Below are 24,084 nucleotides of genomic sequence, written 5' to 3' on the forward strand. Positions count from 1 at the left end.
CAGTTGGTCTATCAGCAACGTCACTGCAATAAAATAGTGCACCAGAAACAGTGTCTCCTGCCTCAGAAACAAACACCTCTGCTGTGCCAGGACTTTGCTTCCTATATGAGCCAGACTGTGTCTAACCGCTTGAGACTGTTCTCCTGCAATAACTTTCCAGTCATGGACACACTGTTACACAGAGCTTTCATTTATTCTTTACTGCACCAGCCATTTTAAAAAGAAAAGTAATACTTTGCATTTTTTTATGGCATGTACATTTGGTAGAGTGCCAGAATCCTCTCTCAGCAAGGCTGGCCCCTGTATTTTGGGAAAGGTTGGGACTTGGCTCTCAGGGAAGTAAGTGTAACAATAGTTTCTAAATTTTACAGCAAGTCTGTCTCTTACTACTGAAGGCTGAGATGCCAACTCCCTCTAGTTCCAATCAGCTTTGCTTATCAATATTTCAAGTCATTATAAATTTAAAGGAGCAATGCCTGAGGTTAATGTGTTAAGTATTAATGATTGCAGGCTCAGAATTGGCATTATTAGCGACATAACCTCTGGATCAACCTTTAGCTTTATAATTAAGACACGATTTGAAATTTAGTTTACAAGTCTCCAGTGAAACTGTGGCATTTTCAGGTGCTTTATGGTAGATTTAAGTAGGAACCTAGTCTAAAAAAAGACACCCAACTCTATAATGTGTAGTAATTCTTAGATGACTTTGGATACACCAGAAGAAATCCAAGACTCAGAAAACCACATTACATCATAAATAGCGCCAAAGGGAATCAGGTTCTAAATCCCTGTTTCTTGATTCCCCTTCCCCCAGCCCAGTCGCAAATAGTCTCTTTAGAATGTGCACGTTTATCTGGGCAGTAAATGTTGGTGCTTAGGACCAGGTACAGCTACTGGTGTAGGGACGCAACAAACTTCTCACCCCTCCATTTCTGATTAGCAAAGATGAGTCAGAACTAGCCTTTGTCTTTGTCCCCATTTTGCTCTGAAAACTTTCTAAATTAAGGAAAACTGTAGAAAGACTCTTCAGGTTCTCGTTTCCCTGTCCTTGTTCTCTGACGCTGCACGGCTGCCGAGGGCCCTGCATGCTTCTAAATCAGCAAGGTTCTGCTTTGTGATGGCAAGAGACATGCATGGAGTGTGTTTCCTCTGTGTGCCATGGAGCAGGACTGTGTGGGACGCCCAACACCAAACCCATTCACTCGGGCATAGCACAGGACTGGGATTTGCCCCTCCATTATTACCTAGCATCAAAGTGCACAATGGCGAATTGCTGATCTTAGCACCGCTTTGCAGATCTCCACTGGAGCCTGTTGCCTTGGCTCCACTGGACAAACTAAATGCTGCAGGGCACGTGGAGTTTGGACTCCACTTGGTTTGGAGTCCGAAAGTTTGCAACTAGTCTCAGGCCTTCTCAGGCTCCAAAGGCAGCGTAGGCTACTGCCATTGATAGAAACTAATAAGACTTTGTAAGTAAGAGTCAGTTTTAAAAATCTATTAACGTAAGCAGAAGCCAGCGAAATGGGTAGTCAGAGGAGCGCCGGCTATTGATTATCAAGTTTCAGAGGCTATTTCTGCTAACCATCAGGGTTTCTTCAGCTCCATTGGCAGAATAAAGATAGTGAAAGACATCAGGGTGCAGAGCGTGGCAGATTTGTTTAAGAGCGATGTTATGTCCGGGCAAGGCTGGAGAACTGCTTATGGCGGAGGAGGAGTTAATGTGCCCAGAACAAGGGAAATGGATTTGAAAAGACTGGACACCCCTGCGACAGATGAAGAGCTAGGTCTAGATAATGCTCTTGTCCCAAACCGAAAGGAAATGAGGAGCTCTGCTTGGGAAGACTTTAACTGACTGGTTCTGTGTTAACAGATTTGATTGCTTTTCTTTTTGTTGTTTTTAATTGGGAAAGAGCTTTGGATAAGATTTAACATAATCCAATGCAAAATAAAATATAAAAACAGATACGTAGCCCCCCAAGTGCGGTGGCAACGGTAGCCTAGAACATGAAGCTAGGTCTGTCTACTGGACATTTTGTAGTAGCAGCCATCAGTGGCGCCGCTAACCCATTAGGAAGCCTGGCTGGATTTGAGCATAGCTTGTGCGTTGGCCCATTTGGTGTCTTCTGTAACGCTGCTGTAATAGAGCTGAGTTCTAAGAGTTGAAATGTTCAGATCTAACAACATAAGGGCAGCTGGCTAGAACTGCTCTGAAGTCCATGGGAACCTTGCTGTTGCCTTCGGTAGTTTCAGGATTGGGGCCCCGGGCAGCAGTGAGAGACTGCTGAGTTTAGCGTAAATGGGGAGGAAAATGCTCCCAACAGTGAAAGTTTTTCATTTGAAAACTTACAATACTGGGATTGTGTGTGTGTGTGTCTAATGTTCCTGAGCTCTTTGCAGATCTAATGTCAGGGTAAAAAGGAAGATGCGGTGGATGTTTTATCCTTAGATTTTCAAAAGCATTTGGTAGGATTGCATATGAAAGATAATTCACTCCGGGCCTGATCCAAAGCTCACTGAAGTCAATTGACTAGGTTCCTACAGCGGGTTTTGGTTTGGGAGCTAGAGCAGCAAGGAAAGGGTTAACACTGGGATTAGAAGTACATTAAAATGGTTCATAATACGTTGTCTAAATGGTAGTTTTTCTAATTGGAGGAATGTTCATGATACACTGGATCTTGTACTATGGGACCTCTCTTCTGTGAAGTTATGAATGGGTCAGATTAGAATATCAGATGCAAGAAATCAAAGCCTTAGGATGAAACGAAAACAGAGATGCAGGTGTCATTAAAAAGCATGGAAGCCACTCTTGTAGCTAAGCCTCCAGTTCCGTAGAATCAGCAGGATCTTTCCATGTGGGGTTCTAAAGTGGCGGCTCCCAGCCTGGCAGGACGGTGTGTGGGAATGGAGACCTAGCGTCTCTGTGTTTCAGTGATGGCAGTTGTGGTCAAGAGACAAGCAGCTTCTGGGAATGGGATTTTTTTGGAGGGGATGATTTAGCTCAGATGTGGAAAACGGAGTTTACTGAGTGGCCTACAGAGAATAAACCCAAATAGAGAGAACACAACTCCAAGGACCTGTCATTCAGGACACTGAACAGACGTGAGAGAACATCCCTGAAGTGTCTGCACAGGGAGTGGCTGTAGTAACAATGGCCAATGAGATACGGATCTGCATCGGCGGAGGAAATGACTATGATTGGGAGCACAAGATCTGGCTGGACCTCACCTGACTGAGCCCTCCACTTGGGGGAATAGTTCTGTTGGCAGATATTATTGCCATAAGCAGGGTGCAGCATAGGGCCACAGACGGGGCAGCAGGTTTAATCAGTGTCGAAAGTCTGCCCAGGTTGGGTTTATTTTCACTGGGATATGAACAGGTGAAGTAGAGAGGGAGATGTTGCTCTCGTGGAAGGCAGCAAAAGCCAGAGGATGCTTCCAGAAATCCAGGATAAACTTGGCAATCCATTTAGCAAACTGGAAGGAGTAGCATGCCCACGGGATAAGCAATGGCATCAAAGGAAGTGACTGAATGGGTCTGAGAGGCCTCCTGACCATTTTATGGGAAGAGGGGAGTTGAAATAACTGGAGATTGGGTTGAGATAAACATAAAGATCGCAGGTCTGTGGGGACCAGAGGTCTTCCCTTGACCAGGAATCTGTGTCCCCTTAAATGAAAAGCCTAATGCCACATTTCAGGAAGAGTCCCTTGGTTTTTTCCAGCAGCTGAGAGAGGAGCTATTTTCAAGTAATGGGAGAGTGACTCTCATGAGAGTCAGAAGTTTGGTTTGGATGCTAATCCATACCTCCTGAATCTGCAGACAAGCTGGAAATGTCAAAGGGCTTTGCACCCCTGATTCTGATCATTAGAGGGGTACCAAGAGACCAGTGCTTCCACTCCCAGTACTGCCTATGCCCAGGAAGTGCAGAGAGGGCGGAAATGAAAAATACATGTTAGAAATCAGCTTTGATTTTATCCAACCAGGTTCAGCCACTGCTTGTAACCTCCCCCACTGACAACTCTTCCTTGGGAATGCCGTGGGCGGGCTCCAGGGTCCAGGAGAGGAAGGAACATTTTCTCACTTAAACATTTAATTCAAAGTTCGACACTGCCCCTTTCAGCAAGTAACTCCCCGGCTTGCGCCGCTCACTGTAAATCCTGCGGCTGGTGGAGCTTCCCTGAGCTGCAAAGAGAGTGGATTAGGCTCCCAGATACATTTAGGTGCTGATGGGAGATAAATGGTTTCAGGTTTGATATCAGTGTATAAAATAATATGTAGAGCAAGTTTTTCAAGAAATACATAAATACAAAAATGAAATTGTATTAGGTGTTCATAGTTCAAGAGTGCAGGAAAGGTAATTTAGAAAAAAGTGTCCTTAGCAGAGAATATCGTCCGCTATAATTTAGAACTATCCGATCAGCATGTGTTTGGGGGAGATAAACTATCATCTGTTCTTTACCTACTCTGGCTGCAGATGAGCCTCTTTCAGGTGTCATGAACGCCAGTCAGTCGATCAGACATTCTTAGGGCACAGTCGTTGGTGAAAGCTGGTCAGTGGATTATGGTAGTAAAATTTTTTACTGCTTCAAAGAAAAGAAAAATGTGCTTGATAAGAATGTATATTTAAAATAAAACCTGAATCAATGTAAATACAAAGGAATTGAAAGCCAGCTTCTGCATTCTGTTTAAAAAGATTTTTATTTTATTTTATTTTTTGCAAACACATTAAAATTAAGAGCCAGGGATTTATGAACTCTTATCCCTGCCTTCAAATTGGATGCAAATAAATGTAAATAAAAAAGGTGAATATGAAAAAATAGTTTCTAGAGGTAGAAATATGAAATTATTAACCATGCAACATGCACCATAAATACACCACATATAATTTCAAAATTTCATAATCCGTTACATTTAATTAGGCACAGTCCATGAAGTGTGCACGGCCAATAAGCATGTGGAAACAATGAAAAATATTTTGTGCTTTGTGATGCATAAATGTTCAGTTTACTAATTTCAATAATGACACTTCACTGTCAGCTGCTTCTTTCACAGAACAAACGCTGACCTGTCCTGTGGAAATAGCATGTGCAGGGAAGCAAGGCAGGCCCACGCCGTACCAAACCCTGCAGTTATGCATCTTGATGATTTAAGTAATAATTTATTGTCTTTTCTATTTAACATTGTAATTAACATGATAAATAAGTGCAACAGTATTGTTTGAAATGTAATATACAATTAAGCCCAATTAATTAATTGGCCTTCCGTGATCAGGAGGAGAAAGATGTTCATTTTTTTTTTTTATGTGAAGAGAGTTTGTTTTAATGACAAATGTGCTGCTAAGCAGCTTACGTTTGAGACAACTTGTAACAGTTTGGGAAATTGCAAAGTCTGGAGAGCCAGGAGGTGCTGGGGTTCCCAACCTGCTGCTTCACAAGCCACTGGGGCACCCCCGCCTGAGAACATTTGTTTTTTGTTTGTACCACTTCTCTGCTGGCCCTCAGCCAAGTGCTCAAGAGCTCTCCATTTGAGAAGTGCATCCTCTGCTTTGGAGCTTGGTGTTTCTTCGTGATTGCTTCATCATCTAATAATATCATCTAGCCCTGCATCTGCAGATTTCAGAAGAGTCCAGCGCCATTATCTCTGTTTTTGAAATGGTGAAACTGAGGCACAGAGCGGGGAAGTGACCTGCCCACAGTCAAGCAGAAGGCCGGTGGCACAGGCAAAACTCAGAACGCAGGTCTCCTGACTCCTAGTCTGGTGCGCAGTCTGGCCCGCCGCATAACTTCACCAGGCATGGAGGGCAGGGCAGGTCTGAGCCCCCCCAACACACACACACACTGTCCCCTGTGGAGGGGGAACAGTGGACAGTGTTGACCAGCCTGTGATCAGTGGTGGCTTTCTACGGGCTAGCCCTGCTTCCGCAACTCTCCTGATCTCTACCCGGTACCATCAAATGCCGCCTGCACCTGGGCCGGTCCCAGGGCCCGTCCTGCAGCGTGATGTGAACAGCTGATGCTGCCATTGGGGCTCTCTCTTGGTCAGTGCTGGAGTTCTGCTTTGCAGGGATCCCCAGCCTCTGCTGCTCCTAACACCAGCCTCCAAGGGTTCAGCTGCAGATCAGCATTTTCCAACCTCTCCTAAATCCAGACCCTGCCCCAGCGGGAGCCGGAAAGCAGCCCAGGTGCGCTAGGAAAAGCTGCAGCCAGGAGGGACCCCAAGCATGGGTGAAGCCTCTGTGGCCATGCACTTTCCCATGGGGTGGGAGGCAGATAATCACTGAGCTGGAGGGAGAAGAGTCAAACCCTGATTCCAGTGGGAGCTGCAGGAGCTCAAGCCCGCAAGTGAGCCCTGGGATTTACACAGCTGACCCAGACAAACACGAGCACCATGAAGCCAGCTGAAAGCCTGGCTAAGAGAGAGCCCTGGCCTGTACTGCCCTCAGAGCCTGTGCGGCATACGCCACCACCAAGGGCCTGACCGATTCCAGTGCCTGGAAACGATGAAATCCCAGCAGCTGGAGGACAGTGGGAGCAGGGCCCTGTTTTCCACATTCTCCCAGCTGATGTGCCTACTCGTATTCACTTGCTCTGCAGGCTCACCCCCCTTGACCCCTCCCCCATTGTTCTGTCCACATGTCTGTTTGTCCATGTGTGGCCAGACGTTGGTTTATTAGCGTCTCTAGACTGCACGCGCCTGACTCCACTACAGCTCAGCTGCACATCTATTTGATGAAGGATTTTCTAAAACAATCCCTGGGTGGGGTTGGTGAGAGATATACATGAATTCTGATCTGAGTGTTAGAAACAGACTTTTCCTGGGGTGACCGGTGAAGCCCTAACCCAAGTGTTGAGCGCAGATTTTAATTTGAGAAATAGTTTAACATTTTTTAGATATTCGTTTAGATGTGGTATGCAGGTTAAACATAACGTATGATCGCTGCTCCTTTCATTGCTTCCAATTAAACCTTGCTTGTTAGTTTAACCTCTAGGTAATCCCATCAAACAATTGATGTCAAGGAAACACTGCCCACAGTGGCTTTGGATGAGTGGCCATTAATTTTAATTGCCTTGATATTAAAGATTAAGAAGTATTGGGACTAGCAGAATGGAAACGATCTGATGTCAAGCAAATCCACTCGCTGAGGCTTCCCCAGGCTGCTGGTGATATTAAAATTTTACTGTGAGAATTAAATAAACCTTTATTAGTGATGGCTGTTGTTTGATTGGTCCAGAGGTGTGCATAAACAGAGGGTTCTTACACATCCTCGGACAATACCGTTGATGTACAGAGATTCCTCAATTATGAAACCGTTAATAAAGCTCTAATCTGATTGTCTACAATAATTATTTGCTGGGTTTCATTAATGTATTATTGCTTCCCTGACTGACAAGGTAATATTAAGTGCAATATATAGAATACAATGGAGTATTGTCCAGGGAAAAGAAAGTATAAGGCACACTTTCCTTATTACATTTAAAGCTGGAGGCTTTTCATTAATTATCTTAAATTCCCGCTGTATGGTATATAATTTTGGCATTTTTTTAATCTCCTCCGTATAACCAGGTTGCCTTATCAAGCTATACAATACAGCTGTGTTCTGCTTGTTACATGTGTTGTCATTTTAAATTGAATAGCATTCAAGAGCTGTAGTCACTTGTATCCGTATCATACAGTGTGCCAGGCAGAAGTACAATTCCTGGTAATTTCTGTTTCTTTTTATGAGAGGGAAGGAGCTGTGCAGGGTTCCTGTGTCTGTACAGAAGGGTATTATTTCCTCTGTGTCAAGGGATGTTCCACATGGTCATTTAAAAACAAACAAACAAACAAAACCAAGCACAGCATCAGCTGATGGTCATGACTCCATATCTGGCATCTTGGAAACAGGAGTTAGAAGTTTAAGGCACTGCTCCAAGATCCGTTGATGTCAGTTAAAAGACTCAAAATGATTTCAGTGGGTGTTGGACTCTGTTGGACAGTGGGCCCCTAGCAAGCAAATGGAAATAAAAAACAGACCTGACTGCAGCCCATATGATTCATGGAAAGGCAGGCAGGAGAAGGCATGCATCTAGGGACACAGCAGAGTCCACCAAACAAGCCTTCGTGAACCCTAAGCCCTGTGTTGTCATGTAAGTCCATGTCTGTCCTTACAGGATTTGCTCTGAAAAGACCTTCTTCTAAAACAGACTCAGCCTTGTCCGAAAATGGAAAATTGATAGATCTCTGTTGATCGGTAACTGTTGTTTTCTGAAAAGGACAAAAGCTCTTATTCCCTGGGTAGGGAATAGCTTCCTTTATGGGAGTGCCAGTGGCTGTGAATTCAGCGGGTTGGAATTTGAGTAGCTTTCAGTTGCGCATAGGCCTCCAAACAGCAGCCAGACTTGCAGCCACTACTGATGGGGCCTGGATGTGGACAAAGACCAGGAGTGAAATTTCCACATGCTATTGCTAGTCTGGCTTTCCATGCAAGGGAAGGGAGGGAGTTTGGCAAGCAGGGAATTGAATTAGGGTCCCTTGAGACCTGGTTTGCTACCTTAGCCACAAGACCACAGACTGCCAGGGTAACCTTGGGAGAAAATTTCTCTGTGCCTCAGTTCCCCATCTGTACAATGGGGGCAATAGTAATAATATACTCCCTTGCTCCCACCCTTTGCCTGTCTTATCTGTTTGGAGCATAAGCTCTTGGGGTGGGGCTGTCTCTTACTTTGTGTTTGTACGAAGTGCAGGACAATGGGGCCCTGATTTTGTTCCAGACCTCTAGGCATTAGTGTCATAAAGTAATGATCATCTGAGAAATTTAGTTTTTGAATATGTTTTAAAATCATCAGACAGCGATAACTGTTGTTTATCTGTGACTACGAAGTTGCAATAATCTTTTCATAACTAAACAAAGGACATGCAGAGAGTATAAGGGGGTGAAGTCCAGAAGTTGAATGTTTTAAGTGAACATGGCAGTGTTCACGTCAGCTACTGCCATGTGATCTTGTAAATGTCAGATTTGCATTGTTAGGGACCCGTTTCCTTTTAGAATTATATTGCAGAGTGTCTTGGCATGAATACAGTACAAATAGCTTTGTTCATGGAACAAGGCATTTTCTTGATGGCACTGTATGCCACATATGTAATGAACTGTGATTATTAATTAAGAACTTTATTCTAAGGGCTGAAATTAGAAAAGTTTGTATGATTTCTCAGTGGCTTTGTTTAAGCTGCTCCAGCCATGACCTTTGCATGGGTTAATAGTTAGAGCCTTATCAGCCATCTTGGCATCCATGCAGTATCTTCAAAGGGAGATGACAAAGTAACTTTTCATCCATTATTGATTTATATTGTTCCTTTCATTTTCAGCAGACCAAACATGATTCTAGCTGTAGGGCTGCCAAGGTTGTTCCAGCCCAAAAATAAAGAACAATTGCACTCGTTTGCAGCTCTCTCTGTCTTTCACTTAATCAAATGTTACCTTTACTTCCCTTCAGTGGCTTTTGGGGTCTAGTGTTCATTTGCTTGACAAATGCCTTGTTATTAACAGTAGGCAAAACCATGCTAACTGCACAGCAAACTCCAAGATGCATGTTATCATAAGAGTAACCCATTGTGTATTAGTTTTGCCCAGAGACAAACTGAACCATGTCATGCTCATATCTACAATAATATTCAACTGATCCTTGATTATTGCTTAATTAGTCTAAGTACCCAGTGGAGATTCGCCTGAAGGCTGGGAATTGTGTATTTGATGGACCCAAACTTGACATTTGGAAGCGATCACACCTCTTCCTGCTGAATGCTATCAGAGGCTTGACTATTTTCCCCTTTTTCTCCTCCCAACCAACAGGTATCCAACTGGTTTGGCAATAAGAGAATCAGGTACAAGAAGAATATAGGGAAGTTTCAGGAAGAAGCCAATCTTTATGCTGCAAAAACAGCTGTGACTGCAGCACACGCCGTGGCAGCAGCTGTCCAGAATAACCAGACAAACTCCCCCACCACACCAAACTCTGGTACGTACCAGGAGCTTTTTCATTCACCCAGCCCAGTAAATGAAAGCACCCTGAAAAGCCAAGTGGGAAGGATTTGCAGTGAATTTGGTTTGGTTCAGAATGTTGCAGTATTCCTCAGCCAGACTTAGCCATGGCATCATTTAAGAATGTAGAGTGGGATTTCTAAGAAATGTTGGGTGTTGGTTTAACCATCCCATTAACTTCAATGGTAAAAGGCCAGTTGACTTCAGTGAGAATGGAGTCCGGCTAATGCTGAGCACTTCTGAGAACCCCAGTCTTAATCCACAAAATGAACGTGTCACTGCCAGGGTCAGCCTTTCGGCAATTTCCTTTTCCTATAGCTGTTCCAACAGTGTTTTCTCCCCCAATTAAAGAAGAAGCCAGACAGAACTTCATGGCTGTTCAACACAGTGTTGAAGGCTTGAAATGTTGAGTTACGAATGAAATGGTGTAGAGGGGAATATCTACATCCTGCTTCACACTAATTGGACTTTAAATGCTGGGCTGCTTGAAATGAATTAATATTGTATATAAAACATATATCTGAGGTATATGTGTTTTAGGGTTCCATTATCACCTGTTCATTTACAGTCTTTTAGAAATTTCTTACTAATGTGTTGTCTGCATATTGCAGAGCAGTGGTTCTCAACCTCTCCACACTACTGTACCCCTTTCAGGGCTCTGATTTGTCCTGTGTACCCCCCAAGTTTCAGCTCACCTAAAAACTACTTGCTTACAAAATCAGACGTTAAAATACAAAAGTGTCACAGCTGCACTGTTACTGAAAAATTGCTGACTTTCTCATTTTTACCATATAATTATAAAATAAATAAGAATATAAATATTGAACTTACATTTCATTGTATAGTATAGAGAGCAGTATAAACAAGTCATTGTCTGTATGAAATTTTAGTTTGAACTGACTTCGCTAGTGCTTTTTATGTAGCCTGTTGTAAAACTAGGCAAATCTCTAGATGAGTTGATGTATCCCCTAGACGACCTCTGCGTACGCCCAGAGGTACACATATCCTGGGTTGAGAACCACTGTTGTAGAGATAAGCACTGAGCTAGGAGTCTATAAGGGGAAGGAGTTCTGTTGGGGGCCAGAAAGCAAAGGTCTCCACCAGAGTAGTGATGTCTCTGATGTTTATTTGCAGCTAAAGTTTTGCTGTAACTTAATGGTAGAGAATGTTTTAAAAACTTACTATGGAAAAATTCTCTGTGGAAACAAAGTGAGTAAGTGGGGGGGGAAAAGAAGTTTCTTTCTTTGATGGCAAAAAAAATCAACTTAATAGGCAATTACCAGCCATTTTCTTCCCAAGGAGACATTAAACACACTCAGAGTAAGTTTTTTTCTCAGAGAATTTAGCAGTAGCACCTAATGGTAAAGAATTCCAGCAGAGAAAAGCACTCCATTTTAAATACACCCGACTGTACAGTAAGTTGCTCTTCCACATGGAGAGCTAGACTACGGGTTGTGCTGCTTTTCGGTAGCTCCCAGGGCAGTTGTCTACCATGACAGTTAATGTGATGGTAGCAGTGGTGTTTAAAAAGAAGCTCATGGGCACAGAGTGTAGGAAAAGGCCCTGATGTTGCTGCTTGATTCGGTTTGTGCCTAGGAATCTCCATCCAAAGTGCTTCTCACAGGTGCAATGGCTGCCAACCAGTATCCTTAGCCACGTGGCTCACAGTCTAGCTCTGTGTCATTGGTAATTTTGCCTTTGTTTTGGGTCATGAAACTTATTCTCTGTTATGCACTACCTTTCCTTCTTGTTTCCTTTTCTTCTTCATCTTCCCCTGCCTTGAGGGCTTTGGGGTTATATATTTGTAGCTCTCTGTTATTCAGCTACTTAACTCTTTCCTTTCCAGGTTCTTCTGGTTCTTTTAACCTCCCAAATTCTGGGGACATGTTCATGAACATGCAGAGTCTGAATGGGGATTCTTACCAGGGGTCCCAAGTCGGAGCCAATGTGCAATCACAGGTAGGAGAAATGCCCCAAACTAGGGCCTTTCTAGCAGGGTAGGGTTTGGGCTAAAAATTCCACCTTACTCTGGCTCTAGTAAATGTTCTGTGCCTCACTGCAGAATTGAGGCTGCATATTCCTAAATGTGGCCTATTATTATCCTAGCATTGAATATAACAAATAAAGGAAAGAGAGTGATTTTTTTCTGATTGAAACTTTAAGCTTTGTGAATGCATTCGGCTCTGGCTTGAGCTCATGGAGTGGGACTGGGTGCATCTGACTTTCACAGATCCTGTAAATTCTACCAATTTGCCTTTTATTTGTTTTTAAACACGTCTTTGTTTCATTTTTGGGATAAAGGCCTTTTTTTTTTAAAAATGTCAGATCATATCTAACTGAGCTATTAAAGAATGGTTCGTTCTCAAGTGCGGTTCCAATCCATTCAGACAGAGCTAACTCCATATTTTATTCACAGTATATATGTCTATACATATACTTACATACATGCAGACACATACATATGTATAGATATATACACCAGTTTGCTGCAGGCACTTAAGATGGACTTACCGGATGCATTGCTATGAGGAGGTTATTGTTTGGCTGGTGTGAGAAACAAAGATGTCTGGGTTTTAACATGCAAGGATTTGTTGAAATTCTGCCAGTCATTCTTGATGGATAAATTTGTCTTTCGTAGAAGATGCTAAACCCTTTTGGCGCACATCATTCAAAATATTGCCTGTTGTAAGTGATGATGTTTTAATGGGTGTGGAATGATGAATTTTGTTTCCTCTTACTTAAAGGTGGATACCCTGCGTCATGTTATCAGTCAGACGGGAGGATACAGTGATGCCTTGGGAGGAGGGTCACTGTACAGCCCACATAATTTAAATGTGAGTACCCTTGGGAACAATAGTTTGGAGAGCCATAGGCACGGGGTCAGGTAAATGCAGTCATGAATACGCGCATTAATGACTCTTGCAATAGCGTTTTTATATGCATATTTGGGGTTGGGACAAAACTGCCCTTTGTATAGCCACTTGTCTCAGTGAGATGAGGGAAGATTCTGAGGAGCATAGGCAGTTCGCAATTTTGTATTTTGTAGCTGAGATACAAGTTAAATGTATGTGACTTCTCTGCCTATTTTCATGCTTGGAGAAGGTGCCCTCTCCCCCGGAGACTCGAGAAGGCCATGATCTGTAATTTGTTACTGCCTGCCATCAGATCTCGGAACGTTGCTTTAATAGACTTACAGCCATTTCAAGGGTGCTATCCCACCCCGCCTCCCCCCGTCTTTGGGGGATCCAGAAACATATTTGGCCTTTGTACTAGAAAGTAGTGAGCAGATGATGTTAAATCTAGAGGCTATGGACCTGATCCTGGGAGGTGCTGAGTGCCCTAAACTCCCACTGAAATCAGTGGGAGCTGAGGGTGCTCAGCACCTCTCTGGATAGGACCCTGTGATAGGCACGCTGTGCTTATAAAAAAAAAATGCAGCCAGCTCATAGCCCATCGAGACAGACGCCTGGATAAAGACAACTCAAGAGGAACCTCCCCGTCTCAGTGGAGGCTGCGCTGGATCATTTCATCTTCACATTTCCAACATGCTTCGTTCACCCTGGCTTCGTTTGTATTTGTTTGTTTAGATTTTTTAAATGAATTTTTAAAAAACGATCTAAAGAGGAGGCTGGCATTTTCCATCACCCTCAAAGACTTTAAAATACAGAGTGAGCTAATTCTCTTGGAAGACAGCATCTCTCCCCATCCCATGCTCACCTGCTCAGTTAACACTACCCATTGTTGGGAATAACTGTAGATCAGCCTATGGGCTGGTGAGTGATATCAGAGAGCCTGCAGAAAAGAATAGATTTTGAGGAAGTGGAGAAACGAAATGTGAAATACTGCAGCTAGGGTGAGAATTGGAGAGTTCCCCCCTTTTTAGGGTTTCCACTTGCTGTAAGAGTAAATATTAATGATTTAAAATGTGATTGAAGACGTTCAATTGTAAAGGGAAAAAAGTACCATTAAATACTCAAATCTTTTACATTTGAAATGTCAAATTTTTCTTTTTGGGTTTATAAATAACTCATAATAACCCACAACAAACCATATAAAAAGCCTTTTAGTTGCATTTCTCCTTTTTCATTTAAGTGTTTTGAAATGCTTCAGAGAATTTGCGATATCCTTATCAACATGATAAAATATGAAACTGTGATTGCCTGCAGCATTTTACAGACATGAATTCCATCTTCGCTGATGAGGCCTGATAAGGCGCTGTTGTATAATACAGTGCATAATCTCAAACCACCAGAGTAAGGATTAATTTATTTGAAAAAAAAATGCCTGCTGACAACCTCTTCTCCAGCTGCCAAGCTGAGTAACAATATTGTACATTTGTTGTTTATAAATTTGGATAAAAGAGGAGTGATGTTTACTTCAGCTGGAATTTCTTTAGACTCGTATCTGCACAAGAGTTTTTCTTTCTCTAAGTAGATTTTCGTATCTTTAAAAAAATAAGGCAGCTCTGGTACCTCTGCATTCAGAACAACATGTTGCACATTCAGGATCCGTAGCTGAGCTGTTGAAGTATTTTAAACCATGCGTTCGGGTTTGAGCTCAAAGGCGATGGCAAGTTAGTATTTCCATATTGTTTACAAAGACACCCCAACCCTTGAGTTTGTCATTATGAGAGGGTCTCTCTTTGTTGTTGTTCATCGGCATAAGGGATAATTATTTATTGTTCTCTCTGTCCTCATTTAAACCATAAAGCATTTTCTTTTTTTGTGGATGATGGAAGAGCTTTATATGTAAAATCCATCAATACGGTGAATGGTAGGGAATTCTCAAGGACTGGTTATTAGAAACGGGGTGAATAACCTGCAGATTTCACATTACCTGGGCAGGCAAAGAGAACGAAATTTATCAACCTCGACTGCTTTTTTGTGTGTCAAAATTTCAGAGCATATATTATTTGACTGGCTAAAGCCATAGGTTCTAGCTAAGTGACTGAAGAGTGCTGGCTGATTGTTCTGGTAAGGAACCACGTCATCAATAAATTAGCATACATTAACCTTTCCTTCCTTGATGGCACTTTGTTTGGGGAAGAATTCCTGCAAAGGCTACTCTGTGCCGCGAGCACTGAGAGGCTGCTTGGCTCACTCTTGCTGTGCCAAGCCGGGCTGCCCCGTCACTTCCACTCAGCATTCCCCCACTCACGAGGCCTGCGCCTCCCTCTTCTTGACTGACATCAAAATATGTAGCGACAAGCTGTCTGCCACAGCAGAAATTTGATCAGACATTGATTTCAGCAATTGCCTCTATAGGCCAAGACATAAGGCAAATTTGTTTCTGAGTTCTGTTCTTGCTGATGCAGGTCTAATGCGCTGAGGGTCAGGGGCATGTGGAGACATGGAGCAACATCCGAAAAAGGGGCTACGTTTATAGATAATTGGAAAACGGATCTGGAGAGAGCATTTCCCCCTCCTGTTTGTATATTTTTACTCTGGGAGATCATATTTGGAAGGAAATTCAGGCCTGAATTTACCCTAGTAGACCTTGGGTAGTAAACGGCTCTGACATGCATGAAAAGGAATTGGGAACTTTTGGAACCGAAATGACGATCAACCAGGTTGAAACATCCATTTCCTGAGCAGCCAGTTTTTTCTGGCCTAAAATGGGGGAGAAGCTTTAGTTTTCAGCTATCAGGGAAATCTCCTCTGATGTCCTTCATTAAAGCGTGAATGATTTTTACAGAAATCCTAACATCACCCTTACCACATCACCTCGACAAAAGGCTGCTAAATCCTAACTTGCTCTTTGCTTAAAGTATCTCCTTTCCTCTACAGGGTGTATTGTTTAATATCTCTTGTTGTGTGCATTTCCGTTTCTTTGCTTTCCCAAATCCTGTAGCCAAAGGGAGTTTAAGAAACAGGCCTTCCTAGTGCATCATTGCCTAAGCATCAGCTTCACCAGGCTATTATTGTGTATGGTGTGATGTAATTAATATGCATAATTGTATCAATTGAATTGTTTTTCCCTTTTCAGGCTAATGGAGGCTGGCAGGACGCAACTACTCCATCTTCTGTGACTTCCCCTACAGAAGGGCCGGGAAGTGTGCACTCTGATACCTCTAACTAATCTCCTAGCAACACTTTTTCCCTGAGCTGAGATGCCTTGATTAGCGCATTCAGAGTAACAGGAGAAAAAGAAAGGAATTTTTTTTGTAGCCAACCACCTACAGCTTTACTGTAAAACCTTGTCTTATTAGAAAACTTGGTAAATCTGTTTTTTAAAGGTATCATAATCATTTGTATTTATACTTAAAACACACAATGTTAAAAAGCACTTTATCCAATTAGGCCAAGATTTAGCATTGTTTATAGCCCTGTAACTATTTTATCATAATTTATTATCAGCTGTTTTAACAATGATGGTCTAACAGTTGCCAATTACTTGGCCTTAAGGGTAAAAGTTCAGTATATGCTTAACCTCAATAACAAGAGCAGACACAAAGAAACACCCCACCTAAATTTAACTTCTTGCATATTTCCATGGAAAGCCTGAATGAATTACAAACTTTGATTGTGTTTAATCTTTTCATATCTCTTATAGAGCTGGAATAAAAAGAGCTGTTCGGTTATTTCAGTTAACAATGGCTGTGTTTAAGAATTCTTATTCGTCACGTTTTTGTTGTGATCTGTTGTTTTATAAATTAGATCGGAAACTGGGAGCACCAGCATCTACTCTCTGTATTTCAATAATGGACATAAATTGTTCTAAGAGATGAAGATACTTGCTGCTTATTTTTGTGGAAGCCAAGATCTGGGGTTTTACAGTACGAGCGAGGTGCTGCACACGGATTTGCCAAGACTTGCTCCGTCCTCTTGGTAACAACAACAAAAACAAGGAAGGCACCATTATATGGAGTGTTGTATATAGTGTAGCAAAAGAGTATTTATACATCTCACCAATCAAAACACAGCTTTATTACCTCATGCGAACTCATACAAACCAATAGAATTTCAACATGTTCTGTAGCTTAGAGTGCTCACTTACTACCTCTGAACAATGCTCACGCTGTAGTTTGTCTCTTTCTTATCTTTTTGCATCTTGTAATTAGCCCTTTGTTTCCCCTCATGAAATGTAATGTACATTGTCATCTTTTAAAAAAATCAGGGTTGCATTTGCAACTTTTAAAAAAGCTGAAGTGGAAACATTGGATCTGAGGTTTAACACAAACAGTGAAACTGTTGTAAATACTGAGAAACATTTTGAATGTTCTTCATCTTGTTACTAATCCACGCAAAAAACAACAACTAATTGTAATGCATACAGATTTCAGTATTCAGTACTGTATATTTCGCCCTGTATAACAGGGGGCCCTTTCTTTCTCTCTTTTGTATTGTATGCGATTCTGAAACTGATTGAGTCATGAAAATAATTTGTGGCAGTGATTCTAATGTATTAAAACGTTTCGTGTTACTTTCTAACTGGATTACACCCTGGATTGAAAAGTCTTCCTCGTGGTAGTTATATGTAGTTTCAAACATGAATAAACTTTTTGCTTTCATGATCAAATGTTGATGTAATTTCTTCCTGCTCAGTTTGAGTCAGCCATCAAAGATAAAGTCAGAGACTTACGGAGGAGTGTTCATAAAGCAGGAGTTCAGCATTTCTTAAATACAAATAGCGAGTGGTGCACTCTTGCCTGAAGGATAGTTGAAATTCTAGGCATAGTACATCCTGATAGATATCCACATCTCTTTAGTCAAAGATTTCATAACCAAGATTTACCATGTCATCTCTAGGCTTTATTCCTACACTGCTCTGTTCTGGAACAGGCAGTTCAAATCGAGGATCATGAAAGGGGAAATCTTTTAGACTAAATTTAAAAAGCAACATCTTATTTACTCTCAATTATGGTCTTTATTTAGCATTAATTTTTAAAATATAACCTCTGCTAACAACTGCAATTTGATTATAAAAATATTTTTCCTTATAATAAAGACTTAAAATGAGCAGTTTTGTTTTTTTTTATATATATATAGTCTTTCCAAAAAAAATTGTTAATAAAATAAAGGTCAATAACAGGTAATAGCCTATTTACTATATCCAAAGGAAATTGACTCACAGGAAATCAAATTAACATTAACCACTTGCGCCAAATGGTCTCTGATAAATAGAACTACCTTACGATTTCAGTTAGTGTATCTAAGCAAAAGAAGGTATAACTAGCACTACTATTCATCCTAAGTTGGTGCAGTGCAGATGCAAACTCTGTAAAATAGTTGACTGTCACATTTCCTTTTCAGTCAGATGCTTGTGCCCATAGGTGTTGATTTGTCAGCTAAATGATTATTTGCATGATTCAATTAGCTTGTGGGTCAGCTTTTCTTATCAACAGTCCCTGTGCTAAGTAATTTTGTGACGTATCTTTGTTTCCTCCCCAAAACACAGTGAACACAATTTGTCTTCCTCATTGTTCCAGACACCCGTGTGCATCAGTCAACACAACTTTTGTGTTTATTTATCACACATGCACAATTACTGGTGCACTCTTCATCAGTTTTAGAAATCACAATTGCTGCTTTGTCTACAGAGGGCGCATTTAAAGAAATACCACCCTCTGCAAAGGAGTCGTTACCCATTCATCAGCGTTGGAGCAAAGGGGTCTGCAGACCTCAGAAGACCTCCTGTGTGCCGAAGAAATAGAATGAAACAACACACGTGTGGTGCTGGAGCTCTCACATGCCACACACTCTCGTGTTCCTCCTGTAACTCCATGGAAATAGGGTCTGAAATGGAGCGTGTGTCAGCGGAGGCTCGGGCAGTGTAACGAACACACAGACGTCCCCCATCTCGATCACATCGTTGCTGGCCACAGGCAAAAACCTGTCATACGCTGATGAGGTTCATAGGAAGGCCATCAACAACCTTTGGGCCGCACTTGCATGCCCTGTGCCCATCGGGCATCATTAGAGTGCTTCTTTACAACATTAAGGCTGTGGGTCCTTTGAATTACAAGTGCAATTTGGCCTTTCTTTATAGTAGAGAACAGTCACGTGGTTACATGGCAAATAATACAAATGTTATCCTTGAGGCTTGCTCACACATCAGAAAGGTTTCCTGAAAGGACCAGTATTAGACAAAGGCTTTTGGATGGACTGGTGTTTTCCCTAGAAGCTAAATGCTGAAGGAGCTGGGCTAAGCCTAACTGAGTAATAATCACTTTGGTAAGAATTTGGCCAAAGCGTATTGGTCCTGTAAATGGAGCTGAGTTTTCTGATTAGCACTGTGTCTCCTCTCTGGTGCTATGGGCCATGTACTCTGAGTGTGGGGTGAAGGGCTTCTTTTGCTCCCCAGAAGTGGTGCTATTTAGCAGTTATGTCTTAAGGCCATTTGTCCAGGTTCCTACCTGTCCATAGTAATGATAGTTCTTCTAACCAAAATGGCTTTGGAGTATTGTCTCATCAGTGCCTGGTGGCTGTCACTTGGGAATGCTAATGGGCATTCCCCACTTGAGGGCCCCTTTGTGCTGTCATGGCATTGAAAAAGGGCACTAGTGTAATGCGAATCAGGCCCTCATGTCTTGAGATGGAAACGCACATACCCTAACCCTAATATTCCTCTCGGATGATCATTTTGCAGCCAATTTGCTTTTGTACTGGGGTCTCGCAGAGCAAGACTCAGGCTGAGATTTTCAAAGGGGTCTATGTAACTTAATAATAACACGAAACCTCCTGGCTCTTACATAGCACTTTCCACCAGTCGAGCCCAAAGCGCTTTGCAGAAGGAGGGCAGGATCATTAACCCCATTTTGCAAATTGGGAAACAGCCACATAGCAGGGCAGTGACTTGCCCAAGGCTGCCCAGCAGTCTCAGGGGCAGAACCTGGACTAGCCTGGGTATGCTCAGTGCTAGTCCTGTGCTTATCCACTAGGCCACACTGCACAAGCTGCTGGATCACGTCGGTGTTTTTGCATTCAGACCCTCTGGAGCAGAGCAGGAGCAGCAGGAGTCTGATCGCCAGCAGAGGAGGTCCCTGAAGGTTGATGCTGGTTCCTCAGGTAACCTACAGGAGGAGGAAGAGGGCACGGCCAGGGTAATGCACTGAAGAAGTGCTTAGGAGCCCTGAGTGTCTTATAAGAGGATTTGTGAAGAGGCCCCAGGAGCCAGTGTGAAATGTGAGGACGTTTACATGGAGCTCTCTTACAAGCTACTTAGCTCTTGGAGAGAGAGTTCAAGCGTTCCTCCCGGCAGTGTTTACGACTTGCAGAGTGCTTTGAGTAGCAGTTGCAGACTTTCCACATACAGCAGGAAGGAAAACACAACAAACATTTCTGTGCCAAAATCAAAGCTGCAAATGATTTTTCTGCTTTGGCTATTTAGACCTCAAACTCCCGGCCCACAGCTCACTGTGTCTCTGACCTCAGCTGCAGTGAGGGGTGCTCTCTGTCCAGAAAGGGCCGAGGCAGGGAACCCAAGGGAGTCCAGCAAGGAGGCAACATGGGACTGGCCTAGCTGGAGAAGTGCTGCAGACACTGTGAACTAGAGCATTAAACTGCTGGAGACTAACTAAAAGCTCCGCAGCTCCAGTGTTAGCATTAAACATGCCAGGGCTGAAATTCACAGCATCACCCTGTATTGATGTGCCTTGCAAATGCAACATGGGAGTGTCAGATCTAAGATGCTGATGCCAATATCTATGCCATGTATTGCCACCGTGATACAAATAACTCCAACTAACAGGAAATGTTTTCAGTTTGTGTTAATAAAAATACATCTTTTTAAAGACTGGAATTCTTCAAAGATTGGCAAATTTTATTTTATTTCATTAGCTTTATTGTCACTGCCATATGGACTGTGAAGAAAAGTGAACCCTTAGCTCAGCGTTATCCACGTGACACACAAAGCACTGATACAATTGTTAAGGATAAGCCCTGGGAGTGATTTATTGCTTGCATTGTATTAGCCACACAGGAGTTATGATATGCTTCCTATTCCTGTATCATATTTGTATTTTATTAGTCTAATAATCTATTGCCGTATTACATCAGGATTCCCATCCGGTTAGCTTTTCGCAGGCGGCGGAGGAAGAACGGGTGGGTCTCTGCCTGGCGGCCGACTGTCCGGGGCAGAGCCAGGGCTTTGATGGCAGTGCTGGTGAAGTAGGTTGCCTCTGCTTTTTGCTTGGGGACAATGGGTGCCGCGTACTTTGCTGTGGGATGCGCTGAGCAGCCAGTGCCCGATTTTTACCACAGGTTTTATGTTCTCCATCCATTTGGCTTATCAGAGCTCAGTAATGTAAACTTGTTCCTGGCCCCTAACTAAGCATGTGACGTGCTACAGAGGAAAGACGCCACTGGCTTACAAAGTGACTGGAAGAGTAAGGCAACAGCTACTGCTCAGGGCCCACTGGCCAGCTCAGTGACATTCTCTGCAACTTAGGAAGTTGGACAAGAAGTCTTAGGCCAGCAGGGGGCTCCTGTCGCGCGCACGCAGGAGGCAGGCCAGCGGGGGGCTCCTGTCGCGCGCACGCAGGAGGCAGGCCAGCGGGGGGCTCCTGTCGCGCGCACGCAGGAGGCAGGCCAGCGGGGGGCGGTTGTCAAGCAGAGGCAGGACATTAGGGGGCTCCTGTCTGCCTGCACTAGAGGCAGATGAAAAGTGAAGCATGCAGCAGAGCTCACCTGGAATGGGGGCAGGAGAGTAGCATGAACTGGCTTCTAGTACACACCTGCAATGGCTCTAGTAGACCCCCTAGGACAAGGAGTGTAACCCTGAAGTGGCTCTAGCCGGAGTGCTGTAGCGTGGGTGTCTTTACCCAGCCTCGCTAGTCAGGGAAATCTTTGGTCTCACTCTTCAGAGAGCAAAACCCTGCAGGAGATGGGGAGCTATTTGCAGGAGTAAAGTGGGATGCCTTCCAAAGGTGCTGTGTTTAGCGGTGGCTGGTGAATAGCGTTGCTGTATGGAAGATGTGGCTCCCTAAGCTCTCTGAACCTTAGCTCCAGACACCCATTCTTGGGACGAGAGCGTACCGTTTCCCCACCTAACCGACAGCACAGCGTGGGCCGGTTTCCTGTGCACCTACAGCAAGCTCGAGCCCAGAGGGAAGCATCAGCTGCAGAAGACAAATCCCCAGCCCTCACCTAGACTCACCCAGCACATGGTCCTTATTGCCAGGAGTGATGGTGGCCAGGGTGGGGCTGGGGAGCCCCACAGGCCGGGGAGCGAATTAAAAGGCAACACTGCTTGGTTCAGCTTCTTCCTCTGCTGGGGGAAGGCCCCCAGCACACCCGGGAGGACGGGGTCCAGTTTAACTCAAGCTTTTCTTGCGCTGTTAGAAACAGGTTTTCTTTTCTCCCTTCCTCGGAGCACTAGATTTCCCACTGGTGCACCCCAGGTCAGGACACACAGAGGGTGTCATTTGAGGGTCGGCCCATTTCCCCTGCGGTGCTGAGGGCTCTGTCCCTGGGCCATGCTCTGCCGTTCCCTAGTCAAGGCCCTGTGCAGCTGGCTGGAGCTGGCTTGGCAGTGACAGGACAGCAGGCTGGCGAGCCTGTGGCAGCTGCAGCGCCATGTTATTAAAGTGCGGGGTGTTCATTTTCACAGTTAATTAATGAACGACACCGTGCGACAGCCAGCCGGGGATTTATTTTGACCTGAAATACAATTTTATGCTTTCCCCACATTTTCTGCTTTGATTTTCCTACTGGTTACACCTGACTCAGCGCAGATGTGTGGCGGGGGGCGAGGGGGGGACCCAGAGTTTGTGCCAGCTGGTCAGAGAACAGTTAGGGCTCCTAGCATTGAGAAAGACTGTGAGGGGAGGGGGGGCAGTTTGAGATTGTGGGACAAGCCCATCAGCTGAATGTCTCTGCTACAGCAAAGCCGCAAATGCCACAGAGGCTCCTGCGGCACTCAGCAAGTGCTGGTGCGTGATCGAAGGGAGGGGGAAGACCACACAGCGTTTAAATATGGTGTTTCCAGCTCATAAACGAAAAGCCCCTGGAATGCGATCTGTATAGCGATAATTCCATCCTGCACAAGAGCAGCTGAAGAGAGACGAGCGTTCAGCTTGTGTTCATAGCACTGAGGCAGGTGGCTAGCCCCCTCTGGGAGCAGATGCCAAAAGGACGTGTATTCCAGCACTGGTCCATGCAGGGCACCGCTTCCAGAGTGTCTCTGCCGGGCGAACTGAACTGGGCAGCACCTCTGTGAGTGGCTGAGCCTGTTCTCACAATGCGGCCCACACAAGGGACCAGGCACTCCGTCTGGCCTTCGCGCCTTCTGTGTCCCTCTAGGGAAAGCCATGCTGGGGCGGGGGGGAGTGAGCTTGGAGTGGCTACAGGATGGCTGATGTTTTTTTTGACATTTTCAAAGCAGCTTTTATTCACAAGCACAAAAACCAAAGATGCACTAAGAAGCCAGTTTCTGCAGAGCTTCCAGGAAGCAGGTGGCTCTTCTGACCAGTTGCAGCACACTGATGATAACGGTGGAGAGCAGTCCTGGAATACAACTAGCCAAAATCTCTCACACACTGAGTGTCATGCAACCTCGACCAGGAAGGCCAGCAGAGGGTTCCAGTTTCAGGAGGCAGCCACACCCCCTGTCCCAGCCCAGTGTGGGGGCAGTGTCATTGGAGGCAGGAACATGGCTTTTAGCTTCCCGGACATGTTTGCAATCTCTGGATCCTGGGACTCATAAGATTGTATCAGTCTGGCAAATTTCAGGACCCCTTCTCCATCATTACTGAAGCCATAGGCTTTGATCACATCCTGCTGGATCTGGGTGGCCACAGGGAGCAGGACCTGCAGCATCTTGCCCATGTCATTGCAGGCATTATCCCGGGCCTCCTCCATGCACTGGGCATTCTCCGGGGAGCTGAAGGCCTTGATGACCTCTGCCAGAACCACTTTGACCTGCTCAGCGCCCAGCAAGCCCGGCGCAGGCATTTCTCTGTGCCTATATGCACATTTATTCATTTCAGCTGCAAATTGGTTGTCAGAGGGAGCTGGTTGAAGACATCGAAAGGATGTTTGCAATGCACTTACTCGCAAGGAACAATGCAAATGCTGGCCTCTATTACTTCTAGTTTAAAGGCCTTGGACAGGAGGTTTGATCCTTAGTGT

General features: G+C 44.1%; 1 protein-coding gene and 1 pseudogene across 5 annotated transcripts in view; one reads left to right on the top strand and one right to left on the bottom strand.

The window, feature by feature from the left end:
- PBX3 (PBX homeobox 3) overlaps positions 1-16,661 on the top strand; it is a 157,652-nt gene extending 140,991 nt beyond the window's left edge. For 4 of the 5 annotated variants that reach the window (XM_074974207.1, XM_074974205.1, XM_074974208.1 and 1 more), the window contains 4 exons: positions 9,827-9,992; positions 11,862-11,974; positions 12,760-12,849; positions 16,001-16,661. In XM_074974207.1, the coding sequence (XP_074830308.1) occupies positions 9,827-9,992; positions 11,862-11,974; positions 12,760-12,849; positions 16,001-16,093 (462 nt within the window). In that variant the 3' untranslated portion in view covers positions 16,094-16,661. The remainder of the gene's footprint in view (positions 1-9,826; positions 9,993-11,861; positions 11,975-12,759; positions 12,850-16,000) is intronic. The other variant, XM_074974209.1, reaches the window with a different exon arrangement.
- A 6,855-nt stretch (positions 16,662-23,516) lies between these two features.
- Positions 23,517-23,846, bottom strand: LOC141999885 (protein C10 pseudogene; annotated as a pseudogene).
- Positions 23,847-24,084: the final 238 nt, after the last annotated feature.

This window comes from Natator depressus, chromosome 16, assembly GCF_965152275.1.
Source record: "Natator depressus isolate rNatDep1 chromosome 16, rNatDep2.hap1, whole genome shotgun sequence".
In the NCBI taxonomy this organism is placed as follows: domain Eukaryota; kingdom Metazoa; phylum Chordata; order Testudines; family Cheloniidae; genus Natator; species Natator depressus.